The sequence below is a fragment of the Nesoenas mayeri genome (genome assembly GCF_963082525.1).
Source record: "Nesoenas mayeri genome assembly, chromosome: 1".
In the NCBI taxonomy this organism is placed as follows: domain Eukaryota; kingdom Metazoa; phylum Chordata; class Aves; order Columbiformes; family Columbidae; genus Nesoenas; species Nesoenas mayeri.
Genome location: NC_137541.1, coordinates 150437295 through 150451814, shown reverse-complemented (window position 1 = coordinate 150451814; position 14520 = coordinate 150437295). Strand labels below are relative to the sequence as shown.

The window sequence follows — 14520 nt, the reverse complement described above, 5'->3', positions numbered from 1 at the left end:
CATTTCCTCCTGACTTGGTCTCAGACTCACAACCCCAGTTATCAACAGGGTCAGCAATAGCTGAACAATGAGAGAGTAAAGCAGAAGGGTAAGTAAGGAGAAGGAATTATTTCCAGCACAAGTCGATTTTCAGAGGAGACGGAAGACTCAAATACAAGTTGCAGCAGAGCAAGAAGTATGCAAAAACTATAAGGAAAGAGTAGCACAAAAGAGGTACAAACAGGAAAGGATAAATTTGCTTCATGACAGAGCTATATTGATTCTTGTAGGAAAAGTGGAGAAATTTGTATTTGACGTAATACGGTAGGAAGTTAAGGAATGGGTCAACATATGAAGGGTTAAAGCAGCATGGTGAGAAATGTAAGAGGAGTGAAGCACAAAATGACAACAATTACGACATTAAGCAAATTATTATAGCCTACACAAATGCTTTATCTGAGCTGAGCGTGGCCTGTGGCAATATTAAATGGAAGCAATGAGATATGGTCTGTACAGGCAGATAAGGAGACAAAGATGATCCAAGGCCAAAAGGCAGCTTGGGAGTCAGACACAGGCTGCTATGGCTACATAACGAATTCAGCCAGCGATGCTAAAAACTCCCATGTTGTTTCTCTTTGCTTGGAAACGTAGGTCAGCATCAAGAAGATGCAAAGTGTGCTATATGTGATGTACAGAGTTTGTGGAAAGCAAACTGCAACAATCTCTGACTTGAGGCCTGTCCAACTTTGACCTGCTCCTATTAGATGGACTGATAACCATAGGACAAGAAGGAAGACAAAATGAAGAAGCTGGGTTTGAAATGACTGACATTCAGCCCAAAGACAGAGTGTGATACTTGGCAGGGCAAAAGTTATCAAGAAATCACCAAGAAACGAGCCAAAGAAAAAGCTTTTGAGCCTACGGGCAGGGATCTGATTATCAAGTAAGCAAAAAATATAACAGAGGAAGAGACTAAACCCAGAAGCTTTAAAATTAACTTAGGACAGAGTGAAGGAAATGAGGCACCTTGGTGCAGGAGGAAGGTAGGGGGCAGCGTTCAACTTTAAGAAACAAAACAGCAAAACAGAAGCAGCATGTTCTTAACTTACCCAAGGGTTTCCTACCTAGCTGGTGAATAAGAGTTTCCTCTAAAGTGCTTGAGTATAGCCAAGCCAAACAACCAGGCTGGGGCCATAGACAGTAATAATTTAAATAAAAATCTGGAGATGCTGGTAAACGACATGTACATCTGTAACAAATGGGAGAGCATGAAGTACGGCATCCAAATCTCATGCTGCAACATACTTGAACCACAGGGCATAATAACCCCAAACTCTTGGCCCAAGGAAATGTATCAGATTAGAGTCTGGATCAAATCTCAACAACTTTTGGGTGACAGGGGTTGCACTCAGGAAGGGAATGAGATGGTTTAACAAGAGCTGTGGGACTAACAGAATGAAAACCCAGCCAGCTTCTTCTCATCCCTACCCAGTTCAAATATAATTATTTATCTAATAAATGAGTCCTTGAAGACTCTTTCACATAGATTCTGACATTTCATATTTAATTAGATGTATTCTAGTGGCAAATACACCTTTCTAAATGGAAAAAAAATAGCTCACAGTTGAAAAATAAAATAAGTAATTATTTGTGGACCTATAAAACAATCAAAGGTGCCTTCAAACACTACATGGAGGCTACAACCTTCTGTATTGGGCATGCCTTGGCACATCTGAGGTAGGTAGAACTTTTAATGCTTTAAAAACACAACTTGAAACGACTCAGAAAAATTTCTGATTAGATTTATGTGAATAATCAGACAATTTGGGATCTTGATTAACAATATTTATTATTAAAGGCCAGTGATCTTTCCTACACATGCAATACTTTCATTAAGGAATTCAAATTAAGCTGATTCATCAACACTACTGAAAAATTATGGCAGTTCAGATGCCAACTGAGTCCCAAAATGATGCTGAGGCATTGAGTTCATTTTGATAAGAGAACTGGGCTAAGGTTACACAAATTGTGTCACAGTTAACATGTAAATGCTCTCCAGCTAGAATTAAAGAAAAAATAACTTGATGCTGTCAAGATTTACATAACTAAAAAGATGTTAACATATCTCATCATGATTACAGATAATGCACTAATCAAGCAGGGAAGGTAAAAAAAAATTACACAGCATCAGGTATTTAACAGTAAAATCAAGGCATTATGTTCTCAAAAGTTAGGTTTTATTAAAAAACAAAGTACAGGAATGTTCACATCAGCATTCAGATAGACCAAGTTTGTGAAAGACAGGAAGCAGAACTGTGGAGTCTTCTTTAGTTATCAAAATAGCAACATACGTATCAGGCTTCTTAAGTTTCATTTACCTGCATTTTTTACACTAAGGCACATAGAGCTATTCATTCCAAGTAGTACAAACACCATAGGCATCAAAAACCATGTTTTTGTAATACAGTTTCCCACAAAATTGACTGAAAAATACTCCTCAATGTCTCTGACTTTGTGAGAGGAGAGATCAAGAAAGATTAATAAACCACTCATGTAAAAAACAGCTGCCACAGGACCGTGACTTGCCCACTTCGCATTGTTCCTCTGGTCCTACAAGGCCACTTACTTCACTCTGACACTTGTTTATGTTAAAATCACTGAGGTGGGTACTGAAACATCTCACATGTAAGGCAGTACACGTGCAGCTTTTCAGAGCTAGTGTTAATGCTTTCATTGACCAATTGCTGTTCTTTCTTATCAGTAGTGGATATACTGTTATGGCTGTTGGTGCCCTCAGCTCCTGCTGGAGGGCTCCTTACAAGTTTTAGCAAAGGGACTGTCTCTCCTGGAGATGTGCTACAGCGTTCTGTACCTAAAGGATCACGCTGTGAACATAATCCAGAAATTGCAGGAAGGATGTTTTGGCACCATTCTGTGGAAAGACCAAAAGAAGTGGGTCCTGCAGACAAAACCTGCCATTAGCAGTGAAACCTTCTTAGTAAAGTATCATCCACTGCAATATCACAACTGTAAAGTACCAGACTCGTAAGACTCTCCACACTTTTTGAGCCATTGGGAAAACACTCACCTGCAATGATCCTGCCTGATGCTTTCTCCTCTGAAAACATACAGACATACTGACTTACAGGTAGTGTTTCAGAAAAGAAAAAAAAGAAAAAAAAATTTAGACTTTTCTGAGGGATAGCCTACTACTGAGTAATCACAGAGCAGTACCCAGAAGGTACCTGGACAGGAAGGCACAGACTTTTAGTGGAAGACAAAATATCTCAGCCAGTTAGATGGGATAAAGCACCAGGTGAGATTTCCTGCACAGAGCACATCAGAACAGTAAACCTGGTACCCTACCAGCAGCAAAACATTACACGTCCTGTGACCAGTTTCTGCTGGCACCAGATTCCACTTTACTTTCTACCCTGAAAGGTCAGTCGTATCTTAGGTTCAGTTAAAAGTTATGATATCCCACCCCCAAGAAGGCTGTGCTTCACCAAGTGGTGGTTATATTGTTGTTTGTACAGCACTGAGATCCTTGGTGATAAAATAAAAATGCAAAGAAAGAGCTCTTTAAATAAAGTTTTTAGTGTCTTGTCACTTTAGATCTTCTCAGGGGAGAACAAGAAGCAAATTAGGGCATGGTCAGGTAGGCATTCTGGTATAACCAGCTGTAATTAGCAGCCCACATCAGCTTTATAATTCCAGTTATTACACAAAGAGTTCATACTTGCACTAAGTTTCTCCTTGTATTTTGGGACCAAAAGGCATCATTGGGATCACATCATCTGGCCTCTTTCAAGACAGTGATGAAAACTCTCACCTAGTCAAGTTGTGCAATGAGTTCTTGATTTCTACTGCAACTCCAGAACACCTTCTCAAAAGAAATTAAGGCTTAACGCAAAGGACTCACAATGATTAAAATACCTTTATGATGTTATACAGAAAAACATTCACTGATTAATGATCATGACTCAAAAAAAAATAAAACTAACAACCAACACATCACATCCAAGTGTTTTCCATTAGACTAGTCTTTAGCTTCCAACCACTGAGTATCACTGTGGTGAGAATGAATAACCATACAATCAGAAGAACTCTCCCCTGAATACTGTGCAAACTGTGGTTTCACCACTTTCAAGTTTTTCTTGTATAAATCAAACATTTGTTCACTGTGAGACACATTTGCCAGGTCTTCAATTCTTCCTGTGGCTCTTCTGTGAATGCTTCTGCCATTCAACAGCATCCTTTTTAGCTTGGTCTCCTAAAGATACAGGCTTATGCGAAAATGTTTTCTGTCTACATTTGGCCATCAATCTCTCACTGATGTAATTTTTGGATCAGTTGGTGATTTCCACAAGATTTGAGAAAGTGGTAGAGATCACAAGAGATACTCCCAGTAGTATGAATTTTGTTAAATCCAATGGGTGTGTATAGAAGATAAGACCACTGGATGTCCCCAGCAGGGAAAGGGCTGCACATGGAGGTTCGGTGATTCTCTGTAGCCTTTGACTCTACCGAAACAGTGAGAGTTGGCCACCACACTGTGCCACCTCTTACCAACGTGATATTTAGGCCAGCAGGGCAAGAAACTGGACAACGCAGCTGTGATTGTCAAACAACTGAGAGGGTAACACCATATGCAGCCAGTACCTCTGCAGCTGTATAGTCTAGCTGAATTCTTGCCTCTGTTTGAATCTTGTATGAAATTATTACAAAACCATCAGCTTGGAAGTAAGTCAACCGCAATATGAGTTAAAATTGATTGCACATGCTACTGCCTCCAAAAGCACAGCCTCCTTGCCAATTTCTGTGCTTGTTAGAAGGGTGTCTCGCACTTGCTTTCAAAATATTTCCCTCTTCTCTTTGTATTTAAGAGAACAAAATTATTAAAGGAGGAAGTAGCAAACTACCTTGTACAGTGGGAAGGAAAAGAGTGGGACAGTAAAAATAGCTCATCTCAAAGTGCTATTGAATTAAAAATATTAAAGGACAATCCTTCCCACTCACAAGTTCTTTGTATGTTACAAATATGTAATTAGCAATACAGATTAAATACTTTACAATCAGCTCTTACTGAAAATGCCAGAAAATGGCATCCAAGGCAAAGGTTTACACCAAGGAGCATGTGGAGGAGGGAGTACAGTGGACACTTGGTGATTTTAGCACTGTGGACTCTGGAAAGGACTTGGTCACAGTGCATCACCAGTTGTGCTCCCAGTAAAATAAACTACCCACAAACATGAACATGATTTCTAGCTCATCTGGATGGAGTAGGGAAAGTGATACTCTCTCATTATTGTCACATACAGTGTCAGACTTCTTGCAACAACTTCCTCTCAACAAATAGTTCTGTGAACAATAAAGTTAATGAAGGGGATTTCTTATGCATTGTGTACCATGTCTTTGCTCTTATACTTGCAAAAACCCCCAACTTCAACACCTATGGCCCTGGGATCTCCTCTTTACCCTCCAGCTTCCCCTATTCCTCTCATACCTTTATGTCCCCAATTCCTTGTTCTGCTACCTAAATATCACCTTGGCAACTGTTGCTGTTGGAGCAACCGATAAAAACTTGCAGAGGAAAGTGTGATTTGTAAATTGTGTTGCACCACATTGCCCCTTTAGAAGCTTCACCAGCATTGTTTCTCGATGGTGCATGCCACGGAAGCTGTGGGAATTCCAACAGTCATTCAGAATGAAACAGCATATAAATTTACCTTTGTATTATGCTAAATACTATATACTTCAAAGAGCCTTTTGATACAGGTCATGTTGCAAGACAACAACTAGTATTTCCCAGGGCCCTACCTCAACCATAATTCAACTGCTTCAGCTAACCACCATTAAAGTGAAGTAAAAACTGCAGGTGCTTAGGGTACCATGGGCATATCCAAGGTAGTAACGATTCACAGTTCTCAAAATCCATGCACCTCTCACATATACAGATAGTTCAGGAATGCTCTCTAATGCCCTCAAGCCACCCTAACACTGTGACCTCAAGCACATTCAGAAGCTAAAAGTAATTTATCAAAAGGATTTATGCTTGAATAATTTGCTTCCATTTCCAATCCCAGACTATGTTTACTCTGTGTAAAATGGCAAGTACCCTCATGTTATTTAAACAGTGGCACTTACTGTTAAAATAGACTGACTTAGAAGAGTTACATTCCAGTCTTGTATTACAAGTTGTTTTATACATGTTCTAGAGTCATGTAATGATGATTCAAGCTCAAAATGGCTAGCACTTCAAAACATGTTCTGCTGCAGATGGACTAATGCCAAAGGGTCTAATCAAAGAAGTTGCTCTTGATTAGGATTACAGATATGAAGATACTTGCTTGTGATTGGAATAAACAAAGAATTTCATAAACAGAGGAGAAGCACTGAAGAAACACTGCAGACAAAATCAAAGAAGGGTCAAACTGATACTTCATTTAATGAGAAATCTGGCAGCAGGAAGAGATGGTATATGGATAGGTTCGATGGAGAGTGAGCAATTTAAATTTGACTTAGGCTAAAAAACAGTTAAGAGAAGTTTTGGGGAGGACAGGATGAAGAAGCGAAGTGGGGAGAACTACTTAGATGGCAGAAAGTGTAACCTCAGTGCTGCCAGAGTTGGCAAGAAGGAAGGAAAAAAAACACCTGTACTATGCTAAAGCTTTGGACAAAGATACATACTCATTTCTTCTTTCTTCCCCTCCCTACTCCCCAACATCTGCAGTATTGCAGCACTACATGATAAAAATATCAGATACTATGTGATTTAATCTCTGAGCAATTTTGCCCAACCAGTTTGTTATGAAACACATACAAGTATAAAAGCACAACCAAGATGCAATCTTGCAGGAAAAGGCGCAGCTTGATGCAGAGTATGCTCTCTAGAGAAAGGAGATTGTGACACATTTTAATGGATGCATCAGTTTATTGAAAATGAAGCCTTGAAACCACTTTATACTCTCATTAGAATTCCCTACCAGCAGCAAACAGAAGTTGAAATTTTTCAAAATACTACAAGGTGACTTGATTGATGCATACATTAAACTAGTCTGCAACACCATTTTTTTCTCCCTGATTCAGCTTGTATTTCAGGCAGGAAAATAAGCTTCTTTTGATCCCGAAACAAGTTCAAAGCTGGCTGTACGCTGCATGTCTCTACAACAGCATAGAAACTTCTCTAAATCAACACAAAATATATATTCTCTAAACCTGGAAGCAGCAAACCCAAGAGGCAGGGTGGCTCAGGGACCCATTTGGAACAGAGGCAGAGAGCGCTGAGAGCTGTAGCACAGCTGGAAGAGCACCCGCTGTCAGCCCTGGCCTTTGGCCACTTCCAGACTCAACAGAGGCAGTAAGTCTTGCGCCAGGCCCATGTACCATCAAGAGCCCAAGACTGAGCGCTGCTGCCTCACACAGTAAACAAAACAGTGTCATCAGCTCACTGACTCCATGAGGAAACATCTCCTGGTTACTGTTGACTTTTTTGCAGAACACAACCTCTAATTCGAAAGAGACAGTATGGCACATCACACTGAAGGGAGGAACAAATCCTTCTCTACACCACTGACAAGTAACAAGAGTCCACCTGCCACCACCACCATCTGTTAAAGAAAACTGGAATGCTATGACAGATTAAAGAACTTGCACCAAGATAATGGGTCCCAAAGTGTTCTTCATTAAAACAGCATTCAGAAAAAAAATACATCACAAAACAGCACAGAAAACCATTATCCAAAAACTTTGCTGGCTATCCTTCCTGCACTCCTGCTTTCCACTCTTATCAGCATCAGTGTCAGGAAAGAAAGCAGACAAAATATGGTCTTCAGTGGCATAGATACAATACAGCCACACATCTCCAAGTTCTCTCTTTAATCCAACTCTTTAGACAGTTTCTTTACCTTTTCCTGGGATCTGATGAAGATAGTTATCTATAGGAAAGTAAATGAGCTCCAATGTAAACACGAAAAGCAGGAAACAAGCTACTTAGTAAAGCAAAATTCTTAGATGACTCAAGGGTGATGTCTGCATGTTTTAATTTTATAAAAAACATTTAAATATATTACATGGTTCATAGACTAGCTGTACTCCTGTAGTTTTTCAAGATGTCTCCAAATGGAATCACAGGTGACAAGAGCAAACCTTCACCAGACAAGAGGAGATCATTATCATGTTTTCCTCTTACGCTTAGATTAGGATATAGACCGGATCCACAAGCAGGAATGGTTGTTATCTCAGCCCTTCTGACTGGATTTGATATATGTGGCTTTGCCCTTCAGGAGCTGTGACCAGCAAAACAGAGGCTGACCCTCTAAAATTGTCGGAAGAGAGCATCGTTTATCTTAACCTCAGAAACATCACATTGCATAAGGCAATTTTCAAGAGTTACATAAAGTCACACTGATTTAGGGCAATGGTGGCCAACCTGCAAGCAATGTGCTGCCCACACCACTTTCCAGCAAAGCTCACGGGTGAGGAAATTCAAATCTATAATGTGAGTGGTCAGCGAGGCAGGCCAGCTGCTGCCCACTGTGTGCGCTGTGCTCGATTCACATGGCAGAGAAGGCTGGGGAACAGTCACCCAGCCCCAGTGCTCCCACCCCTGGGCAGAGAACTTCTGCTTAACCAAACTTGACAAATGACACCCTCCTCCTTACCTTCATCTTCCTCTTCAGAAGGGCTTTTAAAAGCTCTTAAATACCCACAGCTCAGTCACTGTTCTCTTAATGGCCCCTGAAGTGTTTATCTTAGGGATGTCATATCTACTTATTGTTTCCTTTCCTGCTTGCCCTTGCAAACAGCCCATTTAACTTGGTTCCACATGGTCAGAATACATCTTGCAGAGCTCTCTAGGGGGTTGCACAGCATTCAAATAATAAATTAATGCAGAGCAGCCACATCTTCCACACCAGGGCTACAAATGCTTCATTTAACAAATAAAATTTCAGAATTGCTAATGAATTTTGTAGACTCATGAACTGCTTGCTGGAAAACTGTGTTACAGCATATGAAAGACAGCAGTGGCTACTAAACCACATACGTTTTTATTTAGCTATATAGATTTACTGGCATGGGAGAACAAAAGGAGGGGGAGGTGCTCTCCAAAGCAGATGTTTCCAAGCTTTTTTAAACCTAAGAGACAAGACATAAGACAACACTTGAAGAAACAGCTGGGGACACTGAATAAATACAGACATTTAAATGCAAGTAATTACATACACATGCTGGAATTCTCAAAGGAAGATCAGGGAGCCAGGCTCCCAGCTCATGCTGACTTTCAACAGGAGTTCAGCAGCCTGTTCCTTCAGGCATGCTGGAAGTCAGATGTCATCTTGCTAAATACAGAACACTGCTGCTAAATGTTGCCTCTGGTAGCTTAACCAGAGTGAAACCTACAGATTTCTAAAAAGCTATCTGCAGGAACTCTCCTCTTTGTTAAAAAAATAAAAAAATAAAACAAAAAATGAATACAGATATTTGTTGATCCTGGCCTGAGTTGCTTTGCAAGCTGAAAGTTGTCTGGACCAGCCCAAAGACCTTAAATCCTCTGGGAAACCACCTTTCTGTGCTAAACACTGATGTGCTGTGCAGAATCTGCTTCAGCAGTGGTGGGGAAAGGTTTACAAAAGGTCTAGGGCTCCTTTCTGAGTACTTTTGTTGTAAAGCAGGAAGGATATCTGTATACAAAGTGGTGTCTCAGGAAAAAAAAGTTAGAGGGAAGTATGTGCCATTGTTTTTCAGAGGTATTCATGGAATATGGGTACACACACTCCGTTCATGGCTTAGTTCAAACACTTCAATCTGGCATGGCAGCAGAAGGAGCATCCTTCCCTGGTCCCTGCTGCTTATTTTTCTTCCTGTACATTAGAGAAAAAGAATAGTGCAGTTTCTAGCATGCACAGTATTAAGGCCTGATTCAGCTTAAAAAACATGAGGGGAAGAAAAAATTAAAATACACCATTGCTCAAACAGCTGCCAGGAGCTGTGTGTCAGCACAAAGGAGTGGGTATGGACACATGCTGCAGGAAGCATAGGAAAGTCTTGACCACTTATTTCCACAGCCTTAGTAACTTAAAATATTCATAAAATTACAGACAGATTTCTGCCAGGTAACAAACCACGTAACAAGAGATGACCTTCATTCTACAACCAGTGGAAGGTGAGGCCAGATGTTGGTGGCCACAAGAAGCAGCTGTGTAGAGGATCAGGAAGGCTGTGGCTGTAAAGAACGTGGAAGAAGACAATGTGAGATCTTTTGTGAGGGAAAGACAGAGAGAGGAGAAGCCAGAATCTACTGAATAAGACTTGCTGTTTCCTAGCACTCAAGATGCACTACATGGCACAACAGTAGTTAGTACAAACGCAGTTACATGAAGGTACCAGGTTGCCAAGTCCATACAACTTGTCTTTCATCTGACAAGCACTTGGGCAAAAGTCTGTGCCCAGCAGGCTGTAGGCTTGCTCTCTCTGTAGAAAGTGAACATATGACATACCAAGAGCCTGCATCCCAAGTCATGTAACAGGAACGCAAGAGACTTACAGAGACTCTGCTGACAACCCAGTGCCCAAGCCAGTCCCCAGGACCATCAGGGTTTGCAGCAGCTCCACAGAGGAAGCCCACAAGTAGCAATGTATTCCCAGGAGGAACAGAAAAACAGAGTTGTGGTTCTCACAGAGGATGACAGCAGGAGCTGCCAGGAGACACCAGAAGTCCGAGTGTGGTGCCTGCATCTGTAGTGTCACTGTAACTTTTAAACCCACTAATGCTTCTCCTTATAATCTCTTTTGCAGAGATTCAGTCTGGGAGATTGTGCTGTAACAGCTGGCAGAGACTAAGGCCTCTGAAGGGCTCTGATGAAGCACAATAGCTTAGTGGTTTAGGGCTAAATGAAAGTACTGAATGCTACCTAAGGAGAACCTATTAGGTAACAGTTTTTAAAACCGATTTGTTGTTGCTTCTGCAGAGGCTAAGAAAGCTAACGTGCCTTTTGCATTTTAAAATAATTCCTTACTTAATGTTCAAGAGCTTAGCACTCAATTTTAATTTGCCCTCCCATTCAGATGAACTTTCCTATACACCCATCCAGTTAAGTCTTCACGGTGTGCTCCATGGGACTGCAGGCTGGCCCAGCAAGGCTTTTGAGGCTTTTTGGAATGCAGAATGGGCAAAGGCTCAGAGGGCACACTGGTGAACACCTATGGGTAAGCTGGTAAGAAAACTGATCTTTATTTTCTGGATAGGTAAAAAAGTTTCCTAATTAGCCCTAGTCTTCATTCAGCCTGAAACTGTCTTTGGAAAAGAAAAAAAAAAAGGCACTATTCTGGGGCTTAAAAAAAGCATGCACCTCCAAGGTATTTGTAAACAGTTGCCCACTGGAAGCAGCTTTAGTTCTCCTTGCAGATCTGAATTGTTTAACCGGTTAGATCCATGAGGCCATTTGCAGGGTAGTGTTCATCATTCTCGCTGCAACAAGTTCATGAGCCATCCACAAGAAAATCACTTATCTTCACAAAACTCAGTCGGAAGCTGCACTCCCCTAATACACCCAGTCTCTGCTTTTCACTCATTAATGACCTATAACAACAGTTCTGCCTCCCTGACCTCTGTTGTTCTTCCCACTAGCAAATTCCACCTACACAGAAATTTAGTTGAGCATTGCTTAATTACTGTACTCTCTTCTCACATACCTAAGCATTACAGTCAAACTAGTTATGAACAAACCTGAAAAGGATTTCAGATCATGTGGAAAAATATTAACAGCTGCAGTTTGCTGTGTAACTTCCTAAAGTAAACCGTGCAGCATGAAGAAAATGCTGGACTACATTCTGAACTGCTTCCCCCGGCCCAATATAATCATTCCCCTTTCTTTTTCTTCATCATTCCCTTTTATTTCTTATTCATAAGACATGCTGCCATGAAAACCTGCACCAATAGAAATACTTACTCTAGAAATAACAATTATTTTCAAGTTCTCTTATATAAGCTGCTAAGCATTACTCTCCCTTACCACTCAAATAACAATACCTGTGAAAACTAGCCAGAACCCAACAGAGTATCCAGATCAGCAACAGAAGATGACAAGGTAAAGGTGGCTTCAGCAGACAAAAGCTTGCTTGGGCTCTGATTTTTCAGTTTTGCTTCTAAGAACCGAGGGATGGACTTAAATCAAGATAAACTCTGAACTTCATGATTCAGTGGGTAAAACCTCAGGATTCTTCTACACATTTCAGCTAGTACACGGCATTTATCAAACAATGCCTTGCAAATGACAGTTACAGAATGTTTCACAAGCCAATTTAAGTATTTTCTCTGCGTTGTAGAAAGTGAATGAAATAGTCTTCAAATCAAGGTCATACAGATGAAAAAAGAATATAGATTTAACACCTGTCTGGTCAAATGAACAGAAAGGTAAAAAAAAGTGCTGCATGCTGCCATATTGTTAAAGTTGTCATTGCCTTATTGCTTTTCATGAAGCAAGAAGCTGCCTGTACTACACGTTAAGAGGGACCTTTTCAGACACCTATTTCTAGTATTTCAGGAATTTTCCTGAAAAATCCATTGGTACTATAATGTTACCAGGACATATTTAACTGAAGACAAGACCTTTAATAGAAAGCTGGCTGTGGCATGGCATACTCTCTCAGAACAAAACAAAGAAAGGTAAACACTTCCGAAGGTCCTTCAGTATACCACCTAACTATTCAAAACAGATCATGGTGAAGGTGGAAAGGTGTTCTAGTTAACCTATATTTGCAGAGTCCCAGACATCACAGGGTCTTGACCCACAATTAGGGTTAGAAGGATACAGGCAGAGGCCTTTGTGGCCATATCACAGCACTAAGGAGAAGCATCACACACTTCCAGAAAGACCAAATTAAAAAAAAAAAAAAAGAAAATCAGGTACTCAAGACAACCGTGCTCCTTTTCCCTCTCCAAGCACAGTTTCCTCCAGGCCTACTCTGAGGACAGTCCAAGCTTACTGGTAAGCCCACTGCCCTGTATGTCCCACACACATTTACTCTTTCCCACAGCAGAGATACAGTGGGGTACAAAGACAAGAAACTGCCTTTTCCCACTTTCCATTTCCCCCTCTCATGCCAGCCTAGGACTTGGAAGATGCAGGTTTAAACCCCAGTTTCTCAGAATGCATGTGATTGTCATCACTTGGTCACACTCAAATTTCACACAGTCTGAAAAGAGGGTTGGTGAGAACCTTCCTAACAGAGCATTTTTTCTATTGACACAATCACCAAATAGCTAAGAAATGTATGATGCCAACACTCTGATTTCAACAGCTCTTCTGCCAGACAAAGAACACAAAGTGGACTCCTAAAAGAAGCCACCCAGCTCTGCCGGTGCTCCTGAAGTGGCCACCTGAAAGGCTTTGGTGTGGTCAGAGAGCAATAGCCTTCCAAACTCCTCCCCAGAGGAAGGCAAAATCTTGCCTCCCATCAAAGTCCTGTAGCTTCTAGGTTTCCATTTGTCTGAGTGAGATTGGAAAGCTGATTCTGAGGCTGCTTTAATAACTGATGGCAGATTTTTGTTTGCTAAGTCAGCTCTGTAACACCGTCATCAGGCAAGTTATTCTACAAATTTGCTTAGATAGTATGGTCCTTAATGCAAATCAGAAGGACACTCCTATTATCCTTTGATGTCTTTTTAGTATTTATGCCATGACTAAATTGGATGAGTGATTTATTATTAACATATAAGAATATTAGGAAGAAAATTATATAAATTATTTGGAGAGAAGGAAAAGATAAAATGAAAAAAAACCCTCACATCCTTGAAATTCATAAGGATATCACTGATTAAGAGCATTCAATATCCAATCAACGTTTTGATTCCTTCAACTATTTTTAAATGAAGCATTGCACATTATCTGTAATTAGTGTGTTTCTCGTAACTCCACAGTTACATTTCAAATCCTACCGTGTTGCAAGCTTATGGCAGACGACACCAGTGTCTGTTATGACTTCACTCAGTCTCAGCTCGAGATGGACCTTCCCCTGAAACACACCAAAAACACCATATGAAAAATTAGTTTTATGCATAGCCAAGCACACCATTCCAACTTAAAGCAAGTCACTTAATGCAAGTAATTCCAGGAGGAGCTTCAGTAATAGATGTATAGCTAAGGTATTTCATCTGCTAGAGAATTCAGATTAGTAGCCATTTCACTAAATTTCAGTGCATAATTCTCACCATTATCTTATCTCTGTATGTTTTACTAAATGAGGGATATGGAGTGTCTGTGAGCTGACATACCATATTGTTGGAGCTTTATCTATATTTAGTACTTCAAATATTAAGCAAAGATCTGCAACACAATCATTGAAAAGATATCATAGCAGTGTTATAAATGAACACCTACATATTTTAAACATTAGAAAAATAAAAATTATTAAACAATATAAGTTGTGAGACAAGTATCAGTAAAACTACACTGGGCAACTAAAAAAAAGTTCAACCATATTGCTAGCATTCATAGCATCTACTATTACAATCTTCCACTCCTTACCATCACATTAACT

At 40.4% G+C, this 14520-nt stretch overlaps 1 protein-coding gene across 1 annotated transcript in view; it reads right to left on the bottom strand.

The window, feature by feature from the left end:
- RASA3 (RAS p21 protein activator 3) overlaps window positions 1–14520 on the bottom strand; it is a 131382-nt gene that overhangs the window by 43298 nt on the left and 73564 nt on the right. Inside the window, exon 5 of the mRNA XM_080341798.1 lies at window positions 13919–13995. Within this exon, the coding sequence (XP_080197924.1) occupies window positions 13919–13995 (77 nt within the window). The remainder of the gene's footprint in view (window positions 1–13918; window positions 13996–14520) is intronic.